The 24049-nt window shown below is 49.1% G+C and overlaps 5 protein-coding genes across 5 annotated transcripts; all 5 read right to left on the reverse strand.

Annotated features, from left to right (window-relative positions):
• Positions 1–2738: 2738 nt before the first annotated feature.
• On the reverse strand, positions 2739–4482 carry UCRPA7_8521 (putative duf895 domain membrane protein; the record flags this gene model as incomplete). Its single annotated transcript, XM_007921033.1, has 5 exons — positions 2739–3263; positions 3313–3758; positions 3812–3900; positions 3952–4223; positions 4282–4482. 5 exons carry the CDS (start codon positions 4480–4482, stop codon positions 2739–2741), a joined length of 1533 nt encoding a protein of 510 aa, XP_007919224.1.
• Positions 4483–6745: 2263 nt separating this feature from the next.
• On the reverse strand, positions 6746–8384 carry UCRPA7_8522 (putative phosphoesterase superfamily protein; the record flags this gene model as incomplete). Its single annotated transcript, XM_007921034.1, has 4 exons — positions 6746–7151; positions 7208–7404; positions 7568–7756; positions 7815–8384. The coding sequence occupies 4 exons, from the start codon at positions 8382–8384 to the stop codon at positions 6746–6748; spliced, it is 1362 nt and encodes a 453-aa protein (XP_007919225.1).
• Positions 8385–9999: 1615 nt separating this feature from the next.
• UCRPA7_8523 (putative esterase lipase thioesterase protein) lies at positions 10000–11085 on the reverse strand (the record flags this gene model as incomplete). The annotated part of the gene is made up of 2 exons (XM_007921035.1): positions 10000–10603; positions 10682–11085. 2 exons carry the CDS (start codon positions 11083–11085, stop codon positions 10000–10002), a joined length of 1008 nt encoding a protein of 335 aa, XP_007919226.1.
• Positions 11086–19859: 8774 nt separating this feature from the next.
• Positions 19860–21298, reverse strand: UCRPA7_8524 (putative 5-methyltetrahydropteroyltriglutamate-homocysteine methyltransferase protein; the record flags this gene model as incomplete). Its single annotated transcript, XM_007921036.1, has 4 exons — positions 19860–20428; positions 20490–20830; positions 20889–20967; positions 21079–21298. The coding sequence occupies 4 exons, from the start codon at positions 21296–21298 to the stop codon at positions 19860–19862; spliced, it is 1209 nt and encodes a 402-aa protein (XP_007919227.1).
• Positions 21299–22094: 796 nt separating this feature from the next.
• On the reverse strand, positions 22095–23414 carry UCRPA7_8525 (putative sugar transporter-like protein; the record flags this gene model as incomplete). Its single annotated transcript, XM_007921037.1, has 1 exon — positions 22095–23414. The coding sequence occupies one exon, from the start codon at positions 23412–23414 to the stop codon at positions 22095–22097; it is 1320 nt and encodes a 439-aa protein (XP_007919228.1).
• Between the last annotated feature and the right edge of the window lie 635 nt (positions 23415–24049).

Genomic DNA, 24049 nt, shown 5'->3' on the forward strand with positions numbered 1-24049 from the left:
GGTGGATGGTTTCCCTGCGATGATTCACTCGTAGATGAAAGGTATCGAGATAACAGGAGGTCACATTCTTGGGGTCGCCCTTTCGCAGTTTCGAAGGTCAAACTCTTCGTTTTGCATCTCGTTGTCTGGAGACCGGCCGGCGTTAAAGGTAGGTTATACCCTCATGTTGACCGGACATAACGATAGTTTATCTTCGATAAACCCCATTGCTCGTTTTATCTTTAGTAGGGATGCGCAAGAGAAACACTATGACGCACCAACGACCAGCTACGATCTTTGAATCTGGCCATCTCGGTCTCGCTATGGCAATGCATGCCTGCTACAGGGTGGGTGCAGCCGAGACCCACTGTAATCCAGTTGCATTAGCGCCATTGCGCTAAACCTTAACGCAACAGATCCGAAGAAAAGCCACACCAGCCAGTATCGTCCTTTGCCACTGATTCATGGCAAAACATCGGCTAATAAGCGGGACATGACACTGGCCACCTAGCCAGGCACGCTCGTGTTTTCTCCCTTCCCCTGATGGTGTCTAAGCGGTGGGCCGATTGTATTGTGCGGCCTTGATTGCAAGATGTAAATCAACGGCAGTTAGCGTCGTGCTCCGATGAGCTTCGGGAAACACCCAAAGAGATTTTGCCTCGGCGAGTGATAGATAGCCATGAAATGCTATTCCCGTTTTGGCGGCGATAAGATGAGATGCTCCTTTATGACCATGCCGAGTATGCCCGAGCTCCAGATGTGAAGCCCACCTGCACAAGGGCAAGTCTCTCATAAATAAATAAGTTCGGTCGCGAAATCACCGCTTCCTAGTAGAACCGTGCTACCAACGGAATCAAAAGTAACCGTTTAGCAACACGTTTTAACAAGCTACTAAGTCCTGACACGCCTTCCTAGCCGCGTTGAGCCGAGTCTGGTCTTTGCATTGCAGCCCGCCATGGTGAAGTCCATCCTCAGCCGCGTACAATCTACTCATAGATCAACAGGAGTAAAATAATCGATTTTGCGGTACGACATGGGATCCACTCTATTGTCGAAAAGTTTCCCATGACACTCAGCGGTGTTAAAGAAGCTGTGAGGAAACTGCGGAATGGAAAGGTGAGATACCGGGGTGTTATAAGCTGGGAGTACTGCGTTAAGAGAGGCTTCTATTTCACTAGACTAGTTTAACAGGTGCAATTGACGGCTGAGCACGAGAATAGAATACAATGTCTTACTACCAAACAATCAACATCTGCTCAAGTCTCAGTACAGTAAACGAGTTTATGAGAGAAGTCCAATCGACGATGGCGAAGTGCTCTAGGGTCTAATGTTAGAGGCTTGTTAGAGGGGCACATGTTAGTGGATGTCCCCTGCTTCTCGTGCTATCCCTGCTAACATGCCGTGTCCCACAACTAGCGATCGGCTGTAGAGTGTCTTAACCCCGAAACAGCCCACCAAGCGATTGTTAGTGGCGCACTGACTAGCCAACCTCCATGCCTCATAAAGGTTGAATCGCGCCTCGACACTTTTCACCGTCAGCAGGTTGCATGAGCTCCTTTCCCATACAGAGCCTCATCGCCCCACAAAGCTGCAAGAGTAAGCCAGTCAGCCCTTTCTAAGACGCTTTGAGCCCGACATGGAGGGCTCCGTCGATCCCAGCAATGCTTCACCACCGTCCCTTAGCGTCGTCATAATGCCCCAGCTAGTAGAGTTGCGAGACCCGAGTGACGACTGGACAGGGGTGACAAGTACGGCAGAGAGGAAGAGGCGTCAAAATCGCCTCAACCAGAGAGCCTATCGTAAGTATACATTTTCGTGCATGACGTCAATGCCGATTACTGATGTATTATGTTACATTTGACAGGAAGGAGGAAGCATGGTCTTCAAGAAGATAACCCAAAACGCTCGAAAGAGCCAGAAATGCGAAGAGAGGAGGACAATTCTCAAGTACAGCAGAGTAGTTTGATTGAAAACCATGGTGAAGAAAGAACCTCGTCGTGGGAGGGTTACGTCCTCATACCTTGCCCAAAGAGACGCGCCAAGATTCGAGCTTTCATGCAACGAGTTTACGAAGAGTACAGCATAAAGGCTCCACGGCCGAAGCATCTTCACGTACTAATTCGGCTCAATGCCCTCAATGCCGTGACATTAAACGCCATTGCAATAGGCTTTGCTGTAGATGGATTATGTCACGACGACACCATATCACCTTTCAGTATGGAGGGCCCCGGGTTGCCCAACACACCAGACAGTCACCAAGTATTGTCTTGCCCCAGAAGCCTTCATCCAACAGCATTACAGAGGGCAGTTCCACATCATCCTTGGATCGACCTATTTCCTTTCCCAAAGATGCGGGATAACATTCTCCAAGGCATAGCTGCGGGGTTTCTTGACGAAGATGAGCTCTGCCATGACCTATTGGAAGTTGAGGAGGCAAATCAAGAAGAGACACCGGCTCTACTCATCTGGGGCCAATCATGGGACGCTGAAGGATGGGAAGCAAGTGTTGCGTTTCTGAAAAAGTGGGGTTGGCTGGCTCAAGGATCTCCTGAACTTCTCAAAGCAACGAATCAATGGCGCACGGCCAGGGGAGAGAAGCCTCTTGCGTTTCCAGCCGAGTGATACAGTTGAGAGACACAGGCTCTTGTGAACAATTTGAATTCATGCTTTATGTAATGCCCTTCTATAACATGCTATTAATCTATAAGGGTGTTTTACAGCTCAGCCTAAACTCTCTAGCTATATGGTTAGAGGAGGTGTTACTCCTTTGCCTTTTCTTTTCCTAGCTCCTCTCCTTCGATTTCGATATCCACTCCCACAGCTAGTGCACCTTGTCCGCCTCCCGCACCAACCATCTTTGCTTCACCAGCTGTTCCAACAATCATGCTTGTATTCGTGACACGCTTCAACACCAGAGGTAGTAAAACTAGCAACGAGCCAGCCGTCAGACCCCAGTACGACCCGAACATTGTGACATAGGATTTCTTCTCGGCGTCAAGTGAAGCAACAATAGCATTGCCCGTAGCCCCGAAGACCTTATAAAAAGCGCCGTACATGCTCAGCACCAAGGGATCGTTGCTTAAGGTACCCATGATCCAGTAAGCAAAGCATTGCCAAGCGCCGTCAAGGAATCCGTAGAAGAAGTATAGAGCAATGTATCCTCCGGCGTTGCTATCCTTGACATCGAGCGGGTCGGTGACTGGATGATCCCGACTAGACTTGCGCAGGGGCCAAATCCCTGCAATCAGGACCCCATTGAACATAACAAACATCAAGACCCAACCCTACTTCTCGTTAGTTGATATTTATTAGGCTTTGTAGATGAAGACATACCATGATCGCTCGAGTCCTTCGCTTGAAGTACTTCAGATCCAAGAATATGCCCAAAAGTCCAGCCGATGCCATTTGGGCTACATTATACCAGATGGCATTAAACGAACGAGTGCGAACGTTGAAGAAATAACCATTGTAGTCGTTACTCTGGTATGTTCCATACCAAAGTCCGGCGAAAGAGTAGGGGAAGAAGAGAATGATCCAAGGCTCGACACGAACACTCTTTACCACATTCTTCAGCTCCTGAAGTAACGATGCATGCTTGACCACATAGACTCTTGTACCATCATCCCTGATGACCTTGCTTGGGTGAACCAATAACATAGCGACAAAGCTACCAGAGAGCATGAGAACGAAGAGTGCGATGTACGTGCCGTCGTTGACACTTCCGCTTGAGGTATTAGACCAGTTTTGCGCTGTCGGAATAATAGAACCAATGACAGCACCTTTAGAACACGTTAGCTGGAGAGCCGTAATCATATTCGTAGACAATATGTACCCATTGACCAAATAACCCAAAACAGACTGATATACCGGCCCTTCTGATCCTCTGTCGGATACGACATCAACATGGTGCCCTCTGCAGTCCTATCGAACGCCTTAGTCATAGCGACATGCAAGATTTGTAGAATATCTCACCATAGAAATGCTGCCGAGAATCCACACATGGCACCAGCAAAAAGAACAAAGCCATCATTATGTGTATGATTATAGCACCAGAAGGAAGCCGCAAACAGAGCATAGCCAACACCACCCATAGCTAGTGTAATCTTGGGGCCAAGATAATTGCAAACAGAGCCAGAGACTAGCGCCAGCGCCGCAAAGATTGAGTAGAGAACAACATTAGCATTATCTGATGTCGTCGCGTCAACCTGTCCAGCGCCTCCTAGCGAGGCAATAACGTTAAACATCTGAGCATAGCTGTCAATATCCCTGTGGGTTCGATTTTCTCATAGAACATGTTCTTACGCCAACTACCAAGAAACAAACGAAGGCAATCAGAATCGTTTGTGCTAAAGGGGATCTGTACGCCGGTAGCGTAATGGGTCCGATCTTGTAGCCTTTAGCGACAAGTCCCGTTCGCTCATCCGTGTGACCAAATTCGACATCTTCGATAGGTGCGACAGGACGAGAGGTCGAGGCCTCGCTTTTTCTTTGTTCGAGCTCCATGGCGTTTGACAAAAATGATTTCTTGTGTTTGAACGGGCGAACAAGCTAGTTCAGCGTGACCGTTGCCAAGTTTTTATGTCTATTACCTCCCTATGCTAGAGCACTACCCCTGCTATCTACAAACCACCCGCGCATTCTTGGTTGCATGCGGGGGTGGAGCATATAGATACGGGAAAGGAGACACGAAAGGGCAATCTCGAAGGATTCAAGCTATGTTCTGACGCTGAATTGCCCTTCTTGGTATCGGGCAGAGACGTTAGCTCCAAACGGGTGGACCGAACGGCCCGCGTAAGTATCCACCATTGCGCGGGCACGAACTCAAGGTGCCTTTCCGCCTAGGACCTAAGGAGTAAGCTTTCACGCGTCGTGGGAGTGACCGTAGCGCCCGTAGTGTGCAAGAAATGCCAAATTTTAAAATTAGGAGCAATGAAGCTTGAAAGAAATCTCGAACTTGCGAAAAAACGAGCCTCGGGCCTATGGCGAGATTGTTTCGTAGACATTACTAGAACAACAAACTTCTATTAAGATGGCAAATGCAAGCATCATTCTCTTAGGAGCTCACCACCCCCATTTCTACGTTCGTGTAGGAGTTCTAAAAGAGCGTAATGATGTCAATATCGTCGGATTCTGGGAGGAAGACCAAAAGCTTGCCGAAAAAGTCCATTCGCGCACAGGGATCAGGCGGTTCTCTTCCGAACACGAGTTGTTGAAAGAAAAGTTTGAGGTTGCTTTTGTCCACTCACTTGATCAGTAAGTAATTCAAGTGCCAAAGTCCCGGAGTTGAATGTTTCATATTAGTTAGATGCACTTGTAAATGCTTGATTTGATGGTTCAATGACGAGTTAGAACTAATTTGATAATAGTGATAACCCACGCTTGGCGCGTCTTGCTGCGGCTGCCGGCGCACGGGCACTGTTATTAGAAAAACCAGGTGCTACACATCCAAAGCACATATTCGACCTAGCAGAGGATTTGAAGAAGTATCCTGATCTCATTATTGAATGGGGCTGGGAGATGCATTATGCAGAAGTCATGGATATTGTTCGAGACCTTGTGCGAAAGCAAGCGCTGGGAAACATCACTACATCCCACTGGCATGGGGGTACACCATCTGGTGGCGGAGTAGAGCTCTGGCAGAGACAGCCCGGAACACTTGGTGGGATCGTGTATATGGATTGCTCTCACACACTGTAAGATACGCTATTCGAGATCACATCCTTCTCTTTGTTTAATGATGGCCAACTTTCTCGGATCTACCGGAAAAGAATATCCTGCTGACTTAGTGGTATAGCGAAGCTATAGTGGACGTCTTTGGGATGCCTATACGTGTGTGTGCCAGCATACGTAAATTGCCGAAATCTGAAGAGAAGCATCCCATAGTCAGTTGTTGGTATGACATGGACAAAGATGAATTGGACCCTTCAACTACAGAATTTGCTGTGGGTGATCTCATGTATGAGGATACAGGGAGTGTAATCCTTGAATATGATACACATAACGTGGTTGCTGACTTCACTGCCTGGGAACCAACCGATTGGTGCCAGGACTGGGGTATCAACCTGTACGGAACCAATGGAACATTCCATGGTGTTCTTAATCCTCCTGTGGGGCAAATAATGCTTAGACAAGAAAAAGCTGGGTATAAACAAGGGAAGACGGATATCGCCACTCTGAAAGAACAAGGTGTAAGTAATCAGGCTGGATACTATACTCGACAACTTGACCTCTTACTGCGGCGGACGAGGACTGGGGAAGAGACTGAATCAGCCGGATTGCCGATACAATTGAAGTTAATGAAAGTCCTGGATGCTATGTACAGCTCAGCCGAACAAGGGAGTTTTATTACTATACATTAGACGGCCACTGAAGTTGGATGTTTAGGTGTATAGACGGCCCATAGGAATTAGTCGTGTAGAGATAATGACGATAACTTGATGAATTCTCAATGAGGATCCCTTGAAAACGTCTAAGCATCATATAGTTATATCGCACGATATTTTAAAGCTAGTGGAAAGTCGTATAGGTTCATAGATCTTTTGCTATTGCGACATAATATTATGTCCTGGTAAACTGAAATTGGAGGCTTCTGATTTGCTTGCACATGTACGACTTGACACGGGAATCACTTTTTCTTTGAATTCAGATTTCGCAAACTTTTAGCGACCCATTTCTGCACCGGTCAACCAGGGATATATTAAGCCTATTTGCAGAAAAGCCCAAGCATTGCATTTTAGTTGCAGTATACCGGTCGATTTACAGTGAACTAAGCCTTCTCCTTACGGAATTTGATAACCTCGGGAAGCTTCTCTGGAGTATCCCGCATCTCAGACAAAATCAGGTGATCAAAGCTAGGAGCATGCTCAACACGAGGAGTGAGAGGCTCAAAGTCCCACAGGTAGCTGAGGGAGCTGATGATGGAGCTGGCGGAGTAAGCACCAGTCTCACCAACACGGTTCAGACCCTGTTGTACAACACGCGGAGCAACCCAGGGCGAGATTAGGAAGGTGGGTACACGACCACCTAGACGGTTGAACTCGAATGTGTAATTCTCACCAGTGGGAACAGTCTCAGTGTAAGTCAGGTCATCAGGGCGCACGGCCAGTGGGGGCGGGACGTGGTCCGCAAATCCACCAGTCTCGTCGAAGCTAAGTACAAAGAGGGTCTCGTTCCTAAATGTCATATCTCAGCATATGCATGTTACCAATTTCACACGCGATGCTCTTACCATTGAGGTCCAGCGCGAAGAGCCTCGTAGATGTCCTTTAAGAACTGTTCGCCATCACTGATCAAGCCAGCTGGGTGCATTGAGGTGGTGCCCACTCCACAGCAGTTAGGGTTAAGATAGGTCAGTTTGGGCAAAGTTCCAGCAGCAGCATCAGCGTAAAATTCATCCATAGAGACAATATGGTCGGTCTTGTTGTTCTATAACATCTCATGTCAGTCATTGCCTTCTAAGGATAGTGGGAGTAGGGAAATGCTGAATAGAGATGTCTCGAGAGTAATTGTCCAGTTTGGGACCGTATATTTGTCTCGGTACTCGAAACATAGCTATAAGAGGTGGAAATGAACCCCAGAAATAACTCACGTCATGAGTCCAAGTAAACCATGCTGAATCTTGCATCCCGGTGTCAATGATATAGTTCTTCCAGCTGAGGCCAAGTTCATCCACAGTCTGGAAAATAGAGCGGGTGGGAATTGTGTTGTAGTCGAAGTTGTTAGTTCCCTTTCCGTGAGAAGTACCAGACGTGGCAAACAACCGATTAGGGTTGGTAGGCTTAAATTCGACGGGTATTAGCTAGAAAAACACAGGAAAATCTATGGGAGATACCTACACCAGCGTGGTCAGAGTGCCAGCGGTTGAAGACTGTGAACTCGTGAGTCAGAGCCGTGATAACAGGGACCTGCTCCTCGGTATAGTAGCCCATAACCTGCTTGATGAGGGTGTCATTGCTGTCGACCTTCTGCCCGTACAGGCGAATCTGCTCGTGAACAAAGCCTCTCATGGTCGGCTTCAGAGAGCCGTCCGCAATCGCGGCATTGTCAGGAGTAAAGGTAGAGTAGAATTGAATGTTATTGCCGTGTACAGAGTGATCGGGATCGTTCAAGATCGAGTCATAGTCAGCTGGCTCGGTGCAGACGCTGTCATGGTGAGGATTGGTGACATTCAGAGGGTTGCAGAATGGCCCCTTCATGATGGGGTTGTTCAAGCCCTCAACTTTCTGGCCACCAAGGAGGTTGTCGACGGAGCGGTTCTCCATGATAAGCCAGACAACGGTCTTGATCTTGTCCTTGAAGTTGGCGACAGAGCTCTTAGAGCCAGCATTGGCCCGGGGCTCAACGGGGCTGGCGCCGACCGTGCTGGTCAGCGCAGCAGCGGCAGCGAGAATAACTTCGGCGCGCATTTCGCAATTGAGCAACGGGGATTCTTGTCTGGAAACTTTAACTGCCTGCTGGCGGAGATCAAGTTCCTCTATTCTGTCATGAAGATGCGGATCATGCTTTTATATATCCTCGAGGCTCGTGCCTCCGATCAAGGCCCCGCTGCGACATTGCCCAGGATGATGCTGCGAACTGATGGTATCCGACAACGTGGAAATGCATTCGCCGCAGTGTTCTAGCATCTTACCCCTCGCCTCTTGCAGAAGCTACCGCAAGCTTGCTGGCGATAACCTGCTTGCGATAACATCTTAGTGGTTGGACCGGGATGCCTTGCGGTTGATGGTAGCCAATGCACTTTCATAAAACTGACACGGGACCTTGCCGATGTCAAATTAGGACACCGAGGTGAGGAGCACAAGGGCGACGGGGATCATGAAATGCACGAGGGAAGACAGAGCTGTCTTCGAAATAAAGCCAGTACGATTGGTACAGGATCCTTTGCACACCATAGCTCCAACATCTGCGAGGGGTTTATTAAACTAAATATGCAAGCCATATGCAGGCCGGCCGTTAGCTCCCCTGCCAACCCATCACGGCATCCCGACAATGCCGGGATTAGACGTTCAACGGAGCCCACGTGGGTGGGTACCGCTCGGCAATCCGCCAAGCTCCCCCTCTTGTTCCGAAGAATGGACGCACGTGGGCTCCGGCCACCTTACAACAACCAGCTGCAGAAGATATACAATGTAGGAGAACCTTGGTAATGGGTGGCCATCTATTGGCCTTGCCTGGGTTACATTTCCACGCTGGCATGTCATTAGCTCCAGCTCATTCAAATTGAAGCTTATTCAAGCTTCCAATGACTGATCAAGCTTCTGCCGAGGCCCTTTCGCACTCCGTCAGTGGAACGAACCAAGCCGTGTCTACGTTTCACAATTGGTCCCATTACTACAAAAGTTGACACTTAGTTGGGGATCTATTGATCCTTCATAGTAAATAGGCAGAAAAGAAGAATCCGACTTCGGGATGAAGGGCAAACATGAGCTACAACATCGTCAATGCTTCTTCTCAATTTCCGGCGAGTACCCATCAACTTACTTAAGAGCAATTAGAGTTAAGGTTTGAATGAGCTGTGCCGCAGCCGCGAAGATGCTATGTTTCAACGATTTCGGTGGTGGCGTTACCGAATTCATCGTGGTGCACCAAGATGTGGCCCACGTTTTAGCGTCGCTCAAACGCGTCAGTGCAAGATCATAGAATGGCAACTACATCAGCAAGTTGCTACTTCGCACGAAATAGCAGGGTCGACAACAATATAAGGCCCTTTTAGTGTACTAGGCATGCACGTTTGCGGTTCCTGTCAATGTCTCATAGAATCTAGATTGTATACTCGTTTCGAAGACATTGGCGAAAGGTAGATCACGACTCACCCAACAACCCCCAGGCAAATACAAGAGCCTTATATATGGAGTACTTGATCTTCAAGGCACGTGTTTACCCTATACAACAAATCCCACTAGCCAGTGTAATTCCAGATATCGTGACCAGGCCAGAAGAGATATCTTATTTCATTGTATAGTGAATCTTTGTCTCTATGCTAATTCTATGACAATCAATGTACATGGTATCTGTCGACATCTAATTTGAGAAAGTCGCCGCGCAAGAATCACATAGAATTGTGATAGCTTTCCTACCAGCTTCCAGCACTTCATCCATAGCCAAGAAGGGATGTGGCATACCTCCCATAACATGAACTTCCTGCTTCACACCCGCTGCCTTGAGTTTCTCGGCATATTGCTCGCCTTCACTTCGCAATACATCAAGCTCCCCCACAATGACAACTGCTGGGGGAAGCTTTGCAAAGTTCTCTGAAGGGTACAGTAGAGGGGATGCCTCCGGATTTGGCCAGTCCTTCTCATTAGGAAGATAATGCCTACGGTACCAGAGCATCTTCTCAGCAGGAAGCGCTGCTGTGAACTCGCAGTCCTTGTAGGTGGAGTTGGTGGCAACAGTAGCTGTGTTGTCAGTGACAGGGACGATAAGTAATTGAAGTGCAAAGTTGATGTCGCGAGATAAAGCTTTGTGTGTCATAATGGCGGCGAGATTGCCTCCCGCAGAGGACCCTCCGATGGCCACCTTGCTTAAATTTAGATTGAGGACCTTCTTGCCTTCACCTGCTACCCACAGTACGGTCTCCCAGGAGTCATGCACTGCAGCTGGCCATGGGTGTTCCGGGGCAAGCCTAATTTTGAGTCAGTTTGGTTTATGATAACACTTTCCGTTTCATTTAATTAATCAAGACGTATTTGTGTACACATACCGGTAGTCAGTCGTGATAACAACACATTTCGAGCGCACGCACACGTTCGTGCATACACTGTTCTCCGTTGCGATGTTGCCCAACACCCAACCACCACCGTGATAGTATATCAGGACAGGCCAGCCAGAACTTGGGGCCTCGCCCTCTGGTGTGAAGCACCTGATGGCAACGTCTGGGCCTTCTGTCTCTTGTCTTTTGAGGAAGATATCCTCAGTCTTGCCGACTGGGAGCGGATCGCTTCCTCCGGGGATGATCTTGCCGCCGACACGTGAAGCAGCCACCGGTTGGTAGTGCACTTGCGGCGCATTGATCAAGTACTGGTTGTAGAATGCGACATACTCTGGATGCAGTCTATCCTTGACGGATTCATGCAAAGGGTATGGCGGCTGTGGAAACTGCGTCATGATGATGATCCTGGCGAATGGGGAGACCGGGATTTTCAGAAGGCTGATTGTGGTAAAGTAGCACCGAGAACAATCAGGGACAATGTGTTTGGACTTTCAAGGGTCGTCGTTGTCAGATGTATCGACAACGAGAGGGGAATACAGTGAATAGACATGACTAGTCTGCGATCCCCTGCCCACCTTAGATTTGCCCGTTCTGAGATCGCCCGCTTTTGCCCACGCTCCCGCCTAAGAGAGTGGGTCTCCACCACATGCCCACGTATGAACGAACGGATGATCTTTTGGTTCACTGGTCTCTATTATGAAGTGTTTGTGGTAATATGGGATATCCAAGCGTAATTAGAACGTACAAAGAAGGCCCATTAGAACCTAGCTTTGTTGAGTCATCTCGACCAGTCTTCCTAGAGTAGCATGGGCTTCCTGAAGCAATTCCCACCGGCAATCTGACAATGCCTCCCTAACCGTTGACAAGAGTCCGGAGGTTTGGTTCTTACCACTAAGCTCATCTGGATCTCCTCGCAGACCACTTAGCATATGGACCAGATACTCCTCTGCACCGAATTTGTTGCCGCTAGGCAAGCCTTCGGTCATCACTCCATACGTCCAAAGGACCAGACTGGCGTGATATAAACACCAAGGGCGTAAGGCAATATTGTCGTCTGCGGCTCTATACCGCTTTCTGGTAAACATCGTCTCCTGAATCAACAGAACACAATGCGAAAGTGCTCGTTTGGCACCTGATGTTTGAGACCATGCTTTTAGTCGCGCTCTTGCCTTGTCGTACTCATCCTTGGTAATGCTGTTGCTAACGAGAGACGGCGCTCCGACAAAAGTATGGAAATCAGTTAGCTGAACGTTGATTATAATATGCGCTATCCTGTGTAGCGGCCTCGCTGCCTCAAGGCACAGTGATGGCTCTTGCGAAAGGAGAGAAAACGACCAAGTATCGATAGCACGATCAAGAACCTCTTTCCAGTGCTCGTCGGCTCCCATCGGAGATGGCGAATCCTCTTCTCCTTCGCTGGATCTCTCAGCAGCTACATCGATCGCCGTGATGTCTCGAGCATGCATGTATTTCATGACACTGAACAAACCATGGAGCAGGATGAAGCGAGAGAACGGACTGCAACTCGAAGGGAGCGGTCGACGGGATAGAAGTGACCGGAGTGTTGGGAGGAAATACAGTGGCTCTTCATATTTCGCGAGCGTGCGCTTCCATCTCGATGCCGAGCTCTCCCAAATCTCCTCCGCACAAGGCAATGGGAGCCTAAGGTCGCTGACAGATAGTGCTGGCATGTGGCCGAAAATTGAGGCATGCTGAGCATCCATGATGAAGGCGAAATATGCAACCCTTTTGGACGACTCCTGTTCCACCCAAAGGTGCCATGCTCGTTCAGCCGAAGACTCTTTATGCGCCCCTTCTACCTTTTCATTTGAATATGATGTGCCACGACGCATGAGCGTTATAACAGCACCATGAAAAATGTGCCCCATTTCATGGTGTTTACGTGACGAGAACATTTTCTCATAAGCCTGAACTAATAGCAAGGCTTGAAGGCACCATAGAGGTGCCGGAGGCTGGAAGCTTCCACTGCTGAAAATGAGCCATCTCAAGCTTTCGTGGATCCTCTCCGCGACGCGATAATGGCTGTCATGAGGTGATAGAGTAGCCCCTAGGGTAAGTATAGAGACCAGTAGTAGAGGTTGTGTGGTCTCAATTGTTAATGTGGCACGATGTATGATAGGGAAATGTGCATTGTAGTTGGCAAAATACGCGTCGAAGAATGCCCGAAGATTAGAAGGTTCAAAGAATGAGTCGTCTAGAAGTTCAGGTGGGAGACCACGAAGGGCTTCAATGATTCGACTCCGAACAACAACCCAAGGGTCTAGGGTATCAACTGTTCCGTCGACGTTCGTCTGATCAGAGAATGTACTGTTGGGAGATGTGGATGGTATGTCCGCAAGAATGGGAAGTCCGAAAGCGTTGCTCGCGGCATCCATTGATACTGGCGGTGCTGCCCCAAATAGCCAATCGAGATCTGCTGCTGTATCTTCAATGTTTGCGGATGGATCAAAGAACATGTGATGCTGATAGCCTGACTCTGCCTCCCGTAGAAGATCCGGAAAGCCGACGAAGTCGATTTCATTGTGACCCAACATCACGTTTTCTCCATCTAGGCCAATGATGTCGGCGCCATCATCTGCCATTGACGGAGTAGGTAAGCTGGGAAGATGTAGTGAAGGATCTGGCACGTCTTCCGTTAGGGAAGCTGATCGCACTCCACCGGTCGGCGGTGTGTAGCCGCCTGAGTTGCGCAGGGCCATGCCTCGTTCATGGCGTCTTCGATGTCTCTGAAGCAAATCTAAGCGCACAAAGTTCTTTGAGCAAGATTCACAGGTATAGATCCTTGTTGGCCTGTCTGCAGTTGATACTCGGTGAATAAAATGTGTCTAATAAGCGAATACGTGGGGCGCGAACATACGATTCAGACGATGCCGTGACAGGTGCTCTGGTCTCTTGAAGGTCTTTGAGCACTCCGGCTCCGGGCAGGCATACTTTCCATTTGGGTCCATTCACGCTGTAGGCTATGTCCCAGTAGCTACGGCCTAGTATAGGCCTATTAGCTGCCGAGGACAGTATCAGGCTTCCTTGACTGCACTCAGGCTTCACGTATACGCGCTTGTGATAGCCTATGCATGCCGGCAGGGTGTGGATATCGGTGCGGAATATCTTGCAACGCCGCAAGATGTTCCAGGTGGGACGGATGTAGAGTAGAGATCGTCAATGTTGCACTGCACATGTTCATAACCTCATCTCTAGCCACTTATCTGTTCTGCGGAGACTCTGGGAATGGGGCGCGTCTCTCCCAGTCACGGGGTCTCACCTTAGTCATGAATTTGTGGGTTAGGTTGCCATGGCGCGGAGGTGAACTAGCACTGACTCGGCCATAAGATGAATCCGGTGATTCAAGCACCGTGACCACGCTATGGCGCTAGGGGAAAACAACAATATGTCTTCAATGGGCTCAAAAGCTTATGTCATAGATTCAAACACTCTCCTAACATTTACTTCTCATGAGCGCTGATAGTGAAATGCATTGGCACACGACAGAATAGCATAGGAGTGAATTCATCCTGTGTCCCATGCACAGATAGGTTAAACGGCCGATCACAGGACTTAGTTTATCTGTGGAGAACCCCACGTAAGACCTTATCGCGGCGGATCCCAGCCCACGTAGCGCTAAGATCTTTCGGGGACACATTCAACATAGGACAGAGACAACAGCATGGCTCGCCAATCCTCTAGCAAGGGGGAGATCAGTTCTGAGGGTGGTTTGACTAAATGATATCGAGAAGATGGGAAGCCTTTCAGATTCAGTTGAGGTGTTGGAAGGGGGCAAGGCATGGCACCTTTTTCCTGGTCCTAAAGGGATGACCCTCGGAGAGGCACCGATCTACAGAGCATTTGATTCGACGCTGCATTGGGTTGACTGCCTCTCGGAGCCGCCCAAGCTACACATACTAAAGTTAACCCCAAATCTGGTGATTTGTCTCTAATGCTGATGAGGCTTATCGTATTCTAAAGCTAGAGGATAGTGTGAGCGCTACATCCTCGCCGTTCAAGCTCAAATTACGAGGCATGGCAAATGGCAGCTGGAATGCTGAGAAGGATTGAAGAGGGAGCCGGCATCTTCGAAATGCAATTGGGTTTGAATTCTGGGGTTTGAATTCGGATGGTCGCCCATGTTGATGAATTTGATGCCTTTCTCGTTTCTTCACCTTCTAAATGGAACGTATCGTCCTTAAATATAAACAGTCTATCCGCTAGGACTATGTAAATACTATAAATTGGAACTGTTGGCCATGAAATGGATAATAATGACTAAGTTCAGGAATGAGTTTATGTAAATGATTGGGACGAAACAAAGTCCACAGCTTCCTAGAGGAGGCCCCGAAGAAGGCATGAAGGGGGCCACGCTTGTCATTGCAGCGCGTTCAGCTGGTTGAGAGTTTCATGCTTTCCCTTAACCTCTTTACTAGCTATAAGAGAGAATTGCTAGATAATTGGACATATGTCAAGTCAATACTGCCAGGTTTTACAGGATGTCTCTGTAATGGCTTCAGAGATATGTCTGACTTGTATCTTTGGCGCAGTACGTATCGTGTTGCTCTGAGAATATTGGCTGCCTGCTTCATATCAAAAAATTCACGCATAGAAGGCATCCAATAACCCGCTAAGGTGTGTAAAGTTAGGGGGGTAGGACCATTCAGATTCTAAATGTAGCAGATGCCTCGGGCAAATCTTAACCTTTGCAACGAAGTCTTCCACCCGGCATACCTGAATCGATTCAGTATTGTCTGAATTGATAACTCCGGAGATTTTGTAAAGTGAGCTCTGCCAATTTGATACTGGGAGGTATTCCAGAGTTGCAGCGAGGGCCACAGGAGGCAAAGGTGGAACCAGGTTCAGGTTACATTTTTTTGAAATTCGAGTCGTTGACTTGGTTTGCCATGACTGATGAGTGAGGATGTCAGTGATGACAACCAAGACAGAACACAGAGGACGAGTTCAGAGGCACTATAGGAAGGGAACAAGACTGGACGACAGCTGATCAATGCTACTGACTCCAGAGTCACAAACTATGTTGTAATAAATTCGCCCAAGCAGCTGCGCTTTGAAGCCATGCCTCTCGCACACGCGTTCGCTGAGGTCTATCTCTGTCATGGGGTAGACTAGTCACTATCACTAGCAGTTGTCACAACACGATTGCCAGTAGCCTGTGTCTGCATTAATTTCTTCAAGATAAGGATTATACTAAGCAGGAATGTCGTCGATATTGCGAGTGAGGGTACTCAAGGGAATTACCCCTACCTTAACGCGCTGCCAATTGAAGATAACCGCATACTCATTTATGCTAGCTACGGTGAAGATATACCCTACGGGAACACCAAAACTAGCTCCTCCATAGGAAGCAAAGAGCTTGAGGATTCGAGGATTCGACGTCTGTCTTGACCTGATGATAATAGCCAAAGGATTTTACGATTTGATCACCCGGGAAGTGTAAGATATAATTTTATGATCTTTCCACTTTGATGACTGTACTGTTCAGTCTATAGAGACATTCTTGTCGCAGTTTTAAGCAGACTATAACGGACTTTACCATGGAATTTCCCCCACGGATGGTTCACTAGTTGAAATGTATTGCAGCACCAATCCTTTGCTTATTCTTGAGGCAGTTAATAGGCAAGTTCTCCATATGATTATATAAAATTATCGCTTTTTCCATCAACGCCATACCTCCTTCCCAATTATGATACACCTATAGCTCACTTCCCCTTCGAGCCAGAGTATAGACCTCGCTTGCTCCATATACCTGTTGGATGAACATATCAGCTTCACTGATGATCCTCACACTTTGATCCACACTTGGTGAACTCGGACCTCCCGAGACCTTCTGCCAACGCTGGAGCAACTGCTTCAGATGATCACCCGCCTGCAAGATCTCTGGTCCGATAAGACCCCGCAAAGAAGGCACACGACATGCAGCAAGCAAAACCAACATTGCACCGGCCATCCTATGTCTCTACGTTAGTCATCATTGAAATTTCGCTAGATAAATGGCAAAGACTTACGACAGCGAACAGATCCACGTATCCACGAGGACTGTCTGACTAAAGCCCCTGAGATTCAGTATGTGTAGCAGACACGCATCAAGACACGCTTTACAATTCGTAAGCACATCCTGGCTGGGTGCGTTCACATTCATCCCGTCACTACCGCTCCCGCTGCCACTGAGCATCCACATCAGGTAGGGTCTGTAAATGACACTACGACACGTCAGATACCGCTGTCTCAGAAACCCACCGGCTTCAGTGGCGGTAGCTTCGAGATCAACACTAAATGCAAAAGCCGTGGGGAGAACATCCCTCCATTCATCGAGTTGATGATTGAGCTCTGCGACGACATATGGAAAGCGAGCGCTATCAAGCGATGCTCCCGTGCCTCTTGCATACAGCAACTGATGCACGCGGTTGAGGAGTCGGCGCATAGAAATGCAAGCTAGGAAATAGAGTGACGATTCTTCTTCCAGAGTCTGAGTTCTGTGTGTCTCGTAGGCGCCGGGCAGAGGAATCGATGACTCGATCCGAGCGATACCGGACTGTGGAAGTGCGGAAAGTTCCGCAAGGTAGTCACTAAGTGATGATGAGTCCCAGAAGCTGCGATATGGTGGGAAGATTCCTACCTTTCAAGGATGTAGCATGACCAAAATATCCTCCTGATTCGTTCTTGATCTTCCACTGGCTCACCATCAGGTGGGTACGACATCAACAAGAGGCATTTCGCAGAGGCCGCATTGATGTACTCCCAAGCAAGTAGCGGTCGCCGAAGAAAAGCAAAATACATGCTGTATCCGTCAGCAAAATGCACCTTTACAATTCGCCCGCCGTCGAGACTTACGCGACAAGGAACAAACAATGGGTTGCGGTTGAGCTGACTTCCATGTGTACCAAGTAAAGCTTTTTCAAGGCAGTGTCCATATATATGTCGCCCATCGTCCTTCTTGATGCTCTCTTCTTCATTTCTTCGTCGGTAAAAGTTGTTCCTGCTGTAAGGCCTTCTATTACCTGGCTCGCGCACCCCAGCGCCATGGTTAGCAGCGCAAGAACTGCGGATGTACCCTCTTCCTCCGCAATGCCCGAGTTGAGCATTTCTCGAGACTTCTCTAATTGTTGTTGAGACATAGTCGGATAACAGAAGTTCACATGGCGTTCGAATGCTCCCAGGATAGCGTCGATATCTTCGGCGGTAACACTAGCAAAGAGGATCAGTAGGGATTATTCCAGTCACATTAAGACAATGGCCAATTGGGCTAATCTACGGCGACGAGAATCGTAGAGATACGCTCTCGAGCCACGATGGCTATCCTCACTTACTAGGGATACATTGTCGAAGCTCGTGTCTTGACGGGAGGCCGTGACTGTTCCAGCTGAAAGATGGATACATAGTCATTGCGGAGAGACGGGAACACATCGAAATGCGGCCATTGCAAGACCGACTCCGTGTTAGACGTGTGCATAGAATCGAGGACTGCATTTTCGAAGCTGTTTCCATTTGCATGATGCGGCTCGCTGATTGGAGTTCGAGGCGGATGATGGCCATGTTGCGGGTGGCCTTCAGTAATGGGCGAGCCCGTGAAAGAACTGCCGGAGGCAGGAACTACAGGTGACAAGAACGACTGTCGGCGGTCCAGAAAAGGCGACGTCGCCTGAGCAGCGCTGATGTTAGACGGTGATTCACATACGCAGAGTCCAAGCGACTGACAATGCTAGCATTCATCTCATGGAGGAACTTCTCCACTCGGAGCACGCCCTCGAGGATGAGGTCGCTTTTGCCCCGTCTGGGATAGTGTCAGCAAACCAGCATGATATCTGGAGCAAGTCTTGGCTCACGAGTTAGCTTCAGATCCATACGTGCATTCCTGGTCCGAGACGGAGCAGGCAGCACAAGGATTGTTTCCATCGCATCTAAGCGTTGCATGTTAGGACTCGTGCTGAAGAGCGGATCCACTCGCTACCATGGCCTTGGAAACGAACCTGATCTTCCGAGCACGGCAGACATCGCACTAGAACGATCACAAGCCAGGTCAGAGCTTTTGATGAAGCTGATATTATAGTAGTAGTGGTCATCTCAAAGACTTGACTTACAGCATGCGATGTCCTCAGCCGTTTCCTGGTTGGCTCAGCGCGGTCGCTGGTATCCATTGAGTCCATTGGACAAATGGCTGCGCGTGGGCGAGGGACGCCGCATCCGAGGCGGACCGAGAGTGGTAAGACGATGTTGGAGAAGCGAGTGGGAACAGCAGGGCACGACGCTTAATAAACCTTCCTCTTAGGCCTGGGCTGCCCTGGGCCCCCGCCGTCTTCCCCGCACTGGCGTTACAGAGGAGACCGAGGGGAGGGAACACGAGGATGGAACGCTAGACGGCGGAAGTGACGCCCGCTCGGTCATGTTCGGTCCGTGTCTCGGGGTCATCCCACTTGAGTTTGCGCCTTCAAAACGCCTCCCTCCCATCTCTGATTGATCTGACTGCGGCTCGTGATTGAATTAAATTGGTGCCTTAGACGCAGAGAATGTGGGTAACTGGGGCGCAAATAGGAGTCGTTTTGCGGGACATACCGAGCGAACAGTAGGGTATTGATCCTGGCGTAGTAGGGGATCAGGCATTTTGTTTAGCGAGGTATAGCGGCCCTCTTACATGTCATAGTCAGCTCATTTATCTCCTACAGTGTCACTAGTCTCTAAACAATACATCCTTTGTTGTATGGTTGGGGCGGGTTCTTGACTCGTGTTCTTGACATGACAAGTTTCGATGTCCTTACTCTTGACACTTGACCTTCACTATGGATGGCAAGCGAAATCTACGCTTCACTAAATGATTATACCAAGACTGTATTGCCAGTGGCGGCTGCAGATTTCGGAAAAGCGAATCATTGGCAGTGGACGATTGAACCGGGACCGTTAATATTTTCAGATTTTCGACGTACTTTCTCTTCACGGGGCATATTTTGCCGCAAGTTGTCAGCAATTGAGCCATACTTCGCAACCACTACATCCACCGAAATCCCTCGCATTTGGAAGTTGATTCCATGCTATGCAGGAAAATCCGCCAAGCCCTGATGCCTTGATAATGCTCCCAACCGCCGCTTCCTGGATATGTGTTGAAGACACCCTCTTTTGGACGCCATGATTCCCTCTAGATTCTTCATGATATTTAAGGCTCACCCCAGATCTCGTCGGCAATCTGCCTCACGAGCGACAGCTTCTTCTTCTCGTCATCCTCACTCAAAGGGTAACCGCTCTCGTGGGTGCTGAAACCACACTGCGGGCTAACACTGATGCGCTTCAGCGCCTCCTCCTTGGTCTGGCCGCTGCCCTCAGCAACGAACTCAGCAGCCTTGTATATGCGGGCTTTCATTTCCTCCTTGTCCTCGAGTTGACGGAGCTTGGTGCTGATAACGCCAACAACGACGTTCTTGTTCTTGGGGAGATACTTTAGAGGCTCAAAACCACCCGCACGCTCTGTGTCATACTCGAGATAAAACGTGTTGACGTCAAGATTCTGGAATAACTTTTGCGCGATGATGTCGTAAGCCCCCTCGGCAAAGAACCTGCCCCCGATGAAGTTTCCTCGGCATAAATGAACGCCTGTGTGGAAGTCGGCCGGGAGTTTGGAGATGCTGTCATTGTATAGGGCGATGTATGCATCTAGCAGTTCGTCGACAGTTCCGATGTTATCCTTATCATCAGCCCAGCCTTGGCGAAACTTCTGCGAGCAGAAGTCTAATCGAGGTCATCATAGTTAGTAAAAGGAGGTGTAACAAGTAGAAGATGGAAGGCTCACAAGCAAGGCCCGGGTCGTCAAACTGGACGTTACGAAGGCCATTCTTGTATAGCAAATCAAGCTCTGCTTGATACACCTTGGCGACATCCTTGAAATATTCGGCATCGTTGGCGTAGGCCTCTGGTGTGTAAGCCTTGCCTTGCTTGTAACGCATGTGGAACCAAGCCGGGGTAATCATGGTCATCTTGATGTTTCCCCATTCCTCCTTGGGAACAAACTGCTGGGCGAGCTGCAACTCATGCAAGTTACTCTTACTCTTTTCAGGGTTATGGCTCAGCTTTCCACCGGCAATAACACTGTCGCCAGGCATGACATGGCGATCTTTCTCGATGAGCGATACACTAAGATATCCATTGTTAAACCCACCGCCATCAAACCCTATTTCAAGAGGGAACATACACATCAGGGTGATACAAACGGAACATGTCTGCAGATGCCTCCTGAAGAGCAGTCGTACCCTCAATTTCATCCCAGAACACTGTTCAAGTCAGTATGTTAATTGGTTCACCGTGCATGCATGGTTCTATATAATGTAGCATTCGTGGACCACATGCTCTGAGCACATAAAGATTTCTAGGGTTATACTCACATCCCCAGAAACGAGTTCGTGTGTATTCGCCATCGGTGACAGCCTTCAAGCCAAGATCACGTTGCATCTGAATTACAGCGCTGACAGCTTCTTTTTCCGCGGCATCAAGACCGGCATCTTCGGGGGCGACACCCTTCTCTCGGATGGCTTCGCGGACGTCGAGCAGCTTCTGCGGTCTCAGAAGCGAGCCCAAATGTTCGGCTTTGAAAGGGGGCGCCATTTCGTCAGTGCCACAAAGAGCGTAGTACGGTGATGGTGTTCTATCTTAGAGGAGTGTTTCTACAGACCCGACGACAGCTCTGTTACCGGAGATCTCACGAGACAACGACAAAGACAGCGCTTCTTGACGTCGTGAAGAATTCTTCTGTCCACCGGCCGGTCGGGCCCCGCACTCATCTTCACTGCCCCGCCTTCTTGCCACTTTTGCGGCATCCACAGACGGCTTAGCCCGCGATTCGAGAGCCATAGATCATCGGCATTGGATCCCCAAGAATAGCCTGTGGCTACAACGCCTCATTGGCTCACCCGTAATTTGCTTAGGATGCAGCGCCGTAGCATTGCCTGTTCCTTTGACACTTTGACACGGCATCAACACCCGGTGCAGAAAGGAGCTGTTTAGGTGGCCTGAGAGTGCAGACATTGCTTGGTGGGGCAGCCGAGGCGATTGTGTGTTTAAAAGACTACGTCATCAGAGCGACTAAAATCACCAGATCCTTGGATAAGAGAACCCGGGTACCAAGATCATGGAATACCTCTACCAGGGAGTCGGTAACGCTAATCTTGAGCATGTTTATGTAAGGTGATATATATGGAGATTTGAGGATTTTAATGCCATAGTAATTTAATTTAATCACTTGAGTCGCCATAAAATCTTACGCTTTGCGAAATCGCCATTATTAATTGAGACTGCCCCTACCCCGTTATGACTCCTCCAACACAGCCCAGTCGTCCATACCCCTTTTCCCCTGATCATAGCCTATAACTTTGCATTATGCCGTGCGCTAGTGTCGACGAAATTAAGCAAGGACCTCCTTCGCATCATGAGTTACATTGAGAGTATTCATGACAGTTTGGGCGGTCCTCTTTTCTAAGCTCTTCTTCACCGGGTTCGGGGCTTCAAACACCTCAGCTAACTCCTCGAGAGTACGATCCTTCGTCTCAGGGAAGAAGAAATAGATGAAGACAGCCTCAAACAAGTCCCAGAATAGGAAGACCAGGTAGAAGTAGTAAGAGATGTTCTTGAACGCCGGCCCTGAGCTGTACTGGATGACAGTGCTGGCAGCACTGCTAGCGAAGTTGCCGATGGCAGTGCCCTTGGCTCGTGTAGTAGTTGGCAGTGTCTCGGCAATGTACATCGACTGCAATGGAGTCCAGCCAAACGAAAAGACTATGCCAAAGATGAAGATGAAGGCGACAGTCGTGTTGGCGGCCGATTTGTTGCTTGGATCATCGAGTGAGAGCTTGCTAGTTCCGGTGATGATGGCAAAGCAGCAAGAGCAGAAGATGATCGAGTAGATCAGTAGGGGACGACGGCCAATGACATCAGTCATGCGGGCACCGAGAATGGCACCGAAGAAGCACAGGACTGGGTTGATGCCGTTGAGTGCCAATACCTTGTGCTCGTCGGTGATGCCCGCATTCTTAAGCATAGCAGGCAGGTAGTAGGATGACAAGGAATTACCGCTGATCTGGCCAAAGCAAGCCATACCAAGAACACAGATGAGTCGGCGTCGAGCGCTGTGAGTGTTCCAGAGCTCGTGGTAGTCCCACCACTTCTTGTCGCTGGCCTCGGTGTGAATTTGAGTCATCATCTCCTTGAGTTGCAACTGCACCATTGGGTGGTTCTCATCACCCTCGCCGTGATACGTCGCCAGCACCTTGGCCGCTTGATCAACCTTGTCTTGTGCCATGAGCCATCTTGGAGATTCAGGCAAGAACCAGACGCCAAGAACAACAATGCCTGAAGTGATCATTTGGCACCAGATGGGAATGCGCCATGCGGTGTTCGAGTCGATATAACTGCAGCCATATACCACCCAGCTGGCAATGATCGATCCGATGTACCATGTACAGTTGTACAGTCCAGTAATGGTGCCGCGCCAGCTGGGGTGCGCCATTTCGCTGACGTAGCATGGAGCAGACACGCAGCAGAAACTGACTCCAAAACCAAGAACGAAACGACCGCCGAGGAATTGTCCACGTCCAGAGCTGGTAGCTTGAACGCAGGTGCCGATAATGATGATCAAAGCCCCGGTGAACATTCCCACTCTTCTACCGAAGTAGTCATTTACGGGTCCGGTACAGAAAACGGCGGCTACGGAGCCAATGTTGTACATTGCGAAGACAAGACCGGTGCTGGAATCGGCAACAACCCTGGTTGAATTGTAAGCAGATAGCGCATAGAGCAATTTTGAGAATACCCACATTCCGAAGTAATTCTGATATGACTCCATACCGTTCAGTCCTCCCATCAAACTGCGAAGCCGTTAGAATTGAGGCTTCCGAAATTGCAGGTTGGCAGGGGTACTGTACCTGCCATCATAACCATTGAGCGCACCACACAGATATGCGCACACTGTAAAACATGAGTATTCAAATTGACAAGCTTCTACCGTAGGGACTCATGCTTACATAGAACAAGATAGAGTTTAAACATGCGTGGCGTCCAGGGCGAGAGTTTGTTGGTATCCGCCTCATGGGCAAGCTGGACGGCGGCGTCAGCATCGCGAAGCTCGTCGCGATGATCGACAGCGGCGCCCTTCTCCTCGGCAGTAGCCATTGTCTAAAATTATGAACTCAACAGTAGTCGTGAGGATGTGCTCGTAGAGCCAGAAATTGGAAGCTCGGGTGAGAAGAGATATTCTCGTTGATGAGGCGAAGGCGACTCTTTAAATGCTCAGGTCTGCTGGAGGGTGTTGGAGGGCTACCACAGTTCGGGCAGCGGTCGTACGACCGGCCACAACCCCTGGGA

Source organism: Phaeoacremonium minimum, assembly GCF_000392275.1.
Source record: "Phaeoacremonium minimum UCRPA7 unplaced genomic scaffold PA7_03_scaffold_597, whole genome shotgun sequence".
Classification (NCBI taxonomy): Eukaryota; Fungi; Ascomycota; class Sordariomycetes; order Togniniales; family Togniniaceae; genus Phaeoacremonium; species Phaeoacremonium minimum.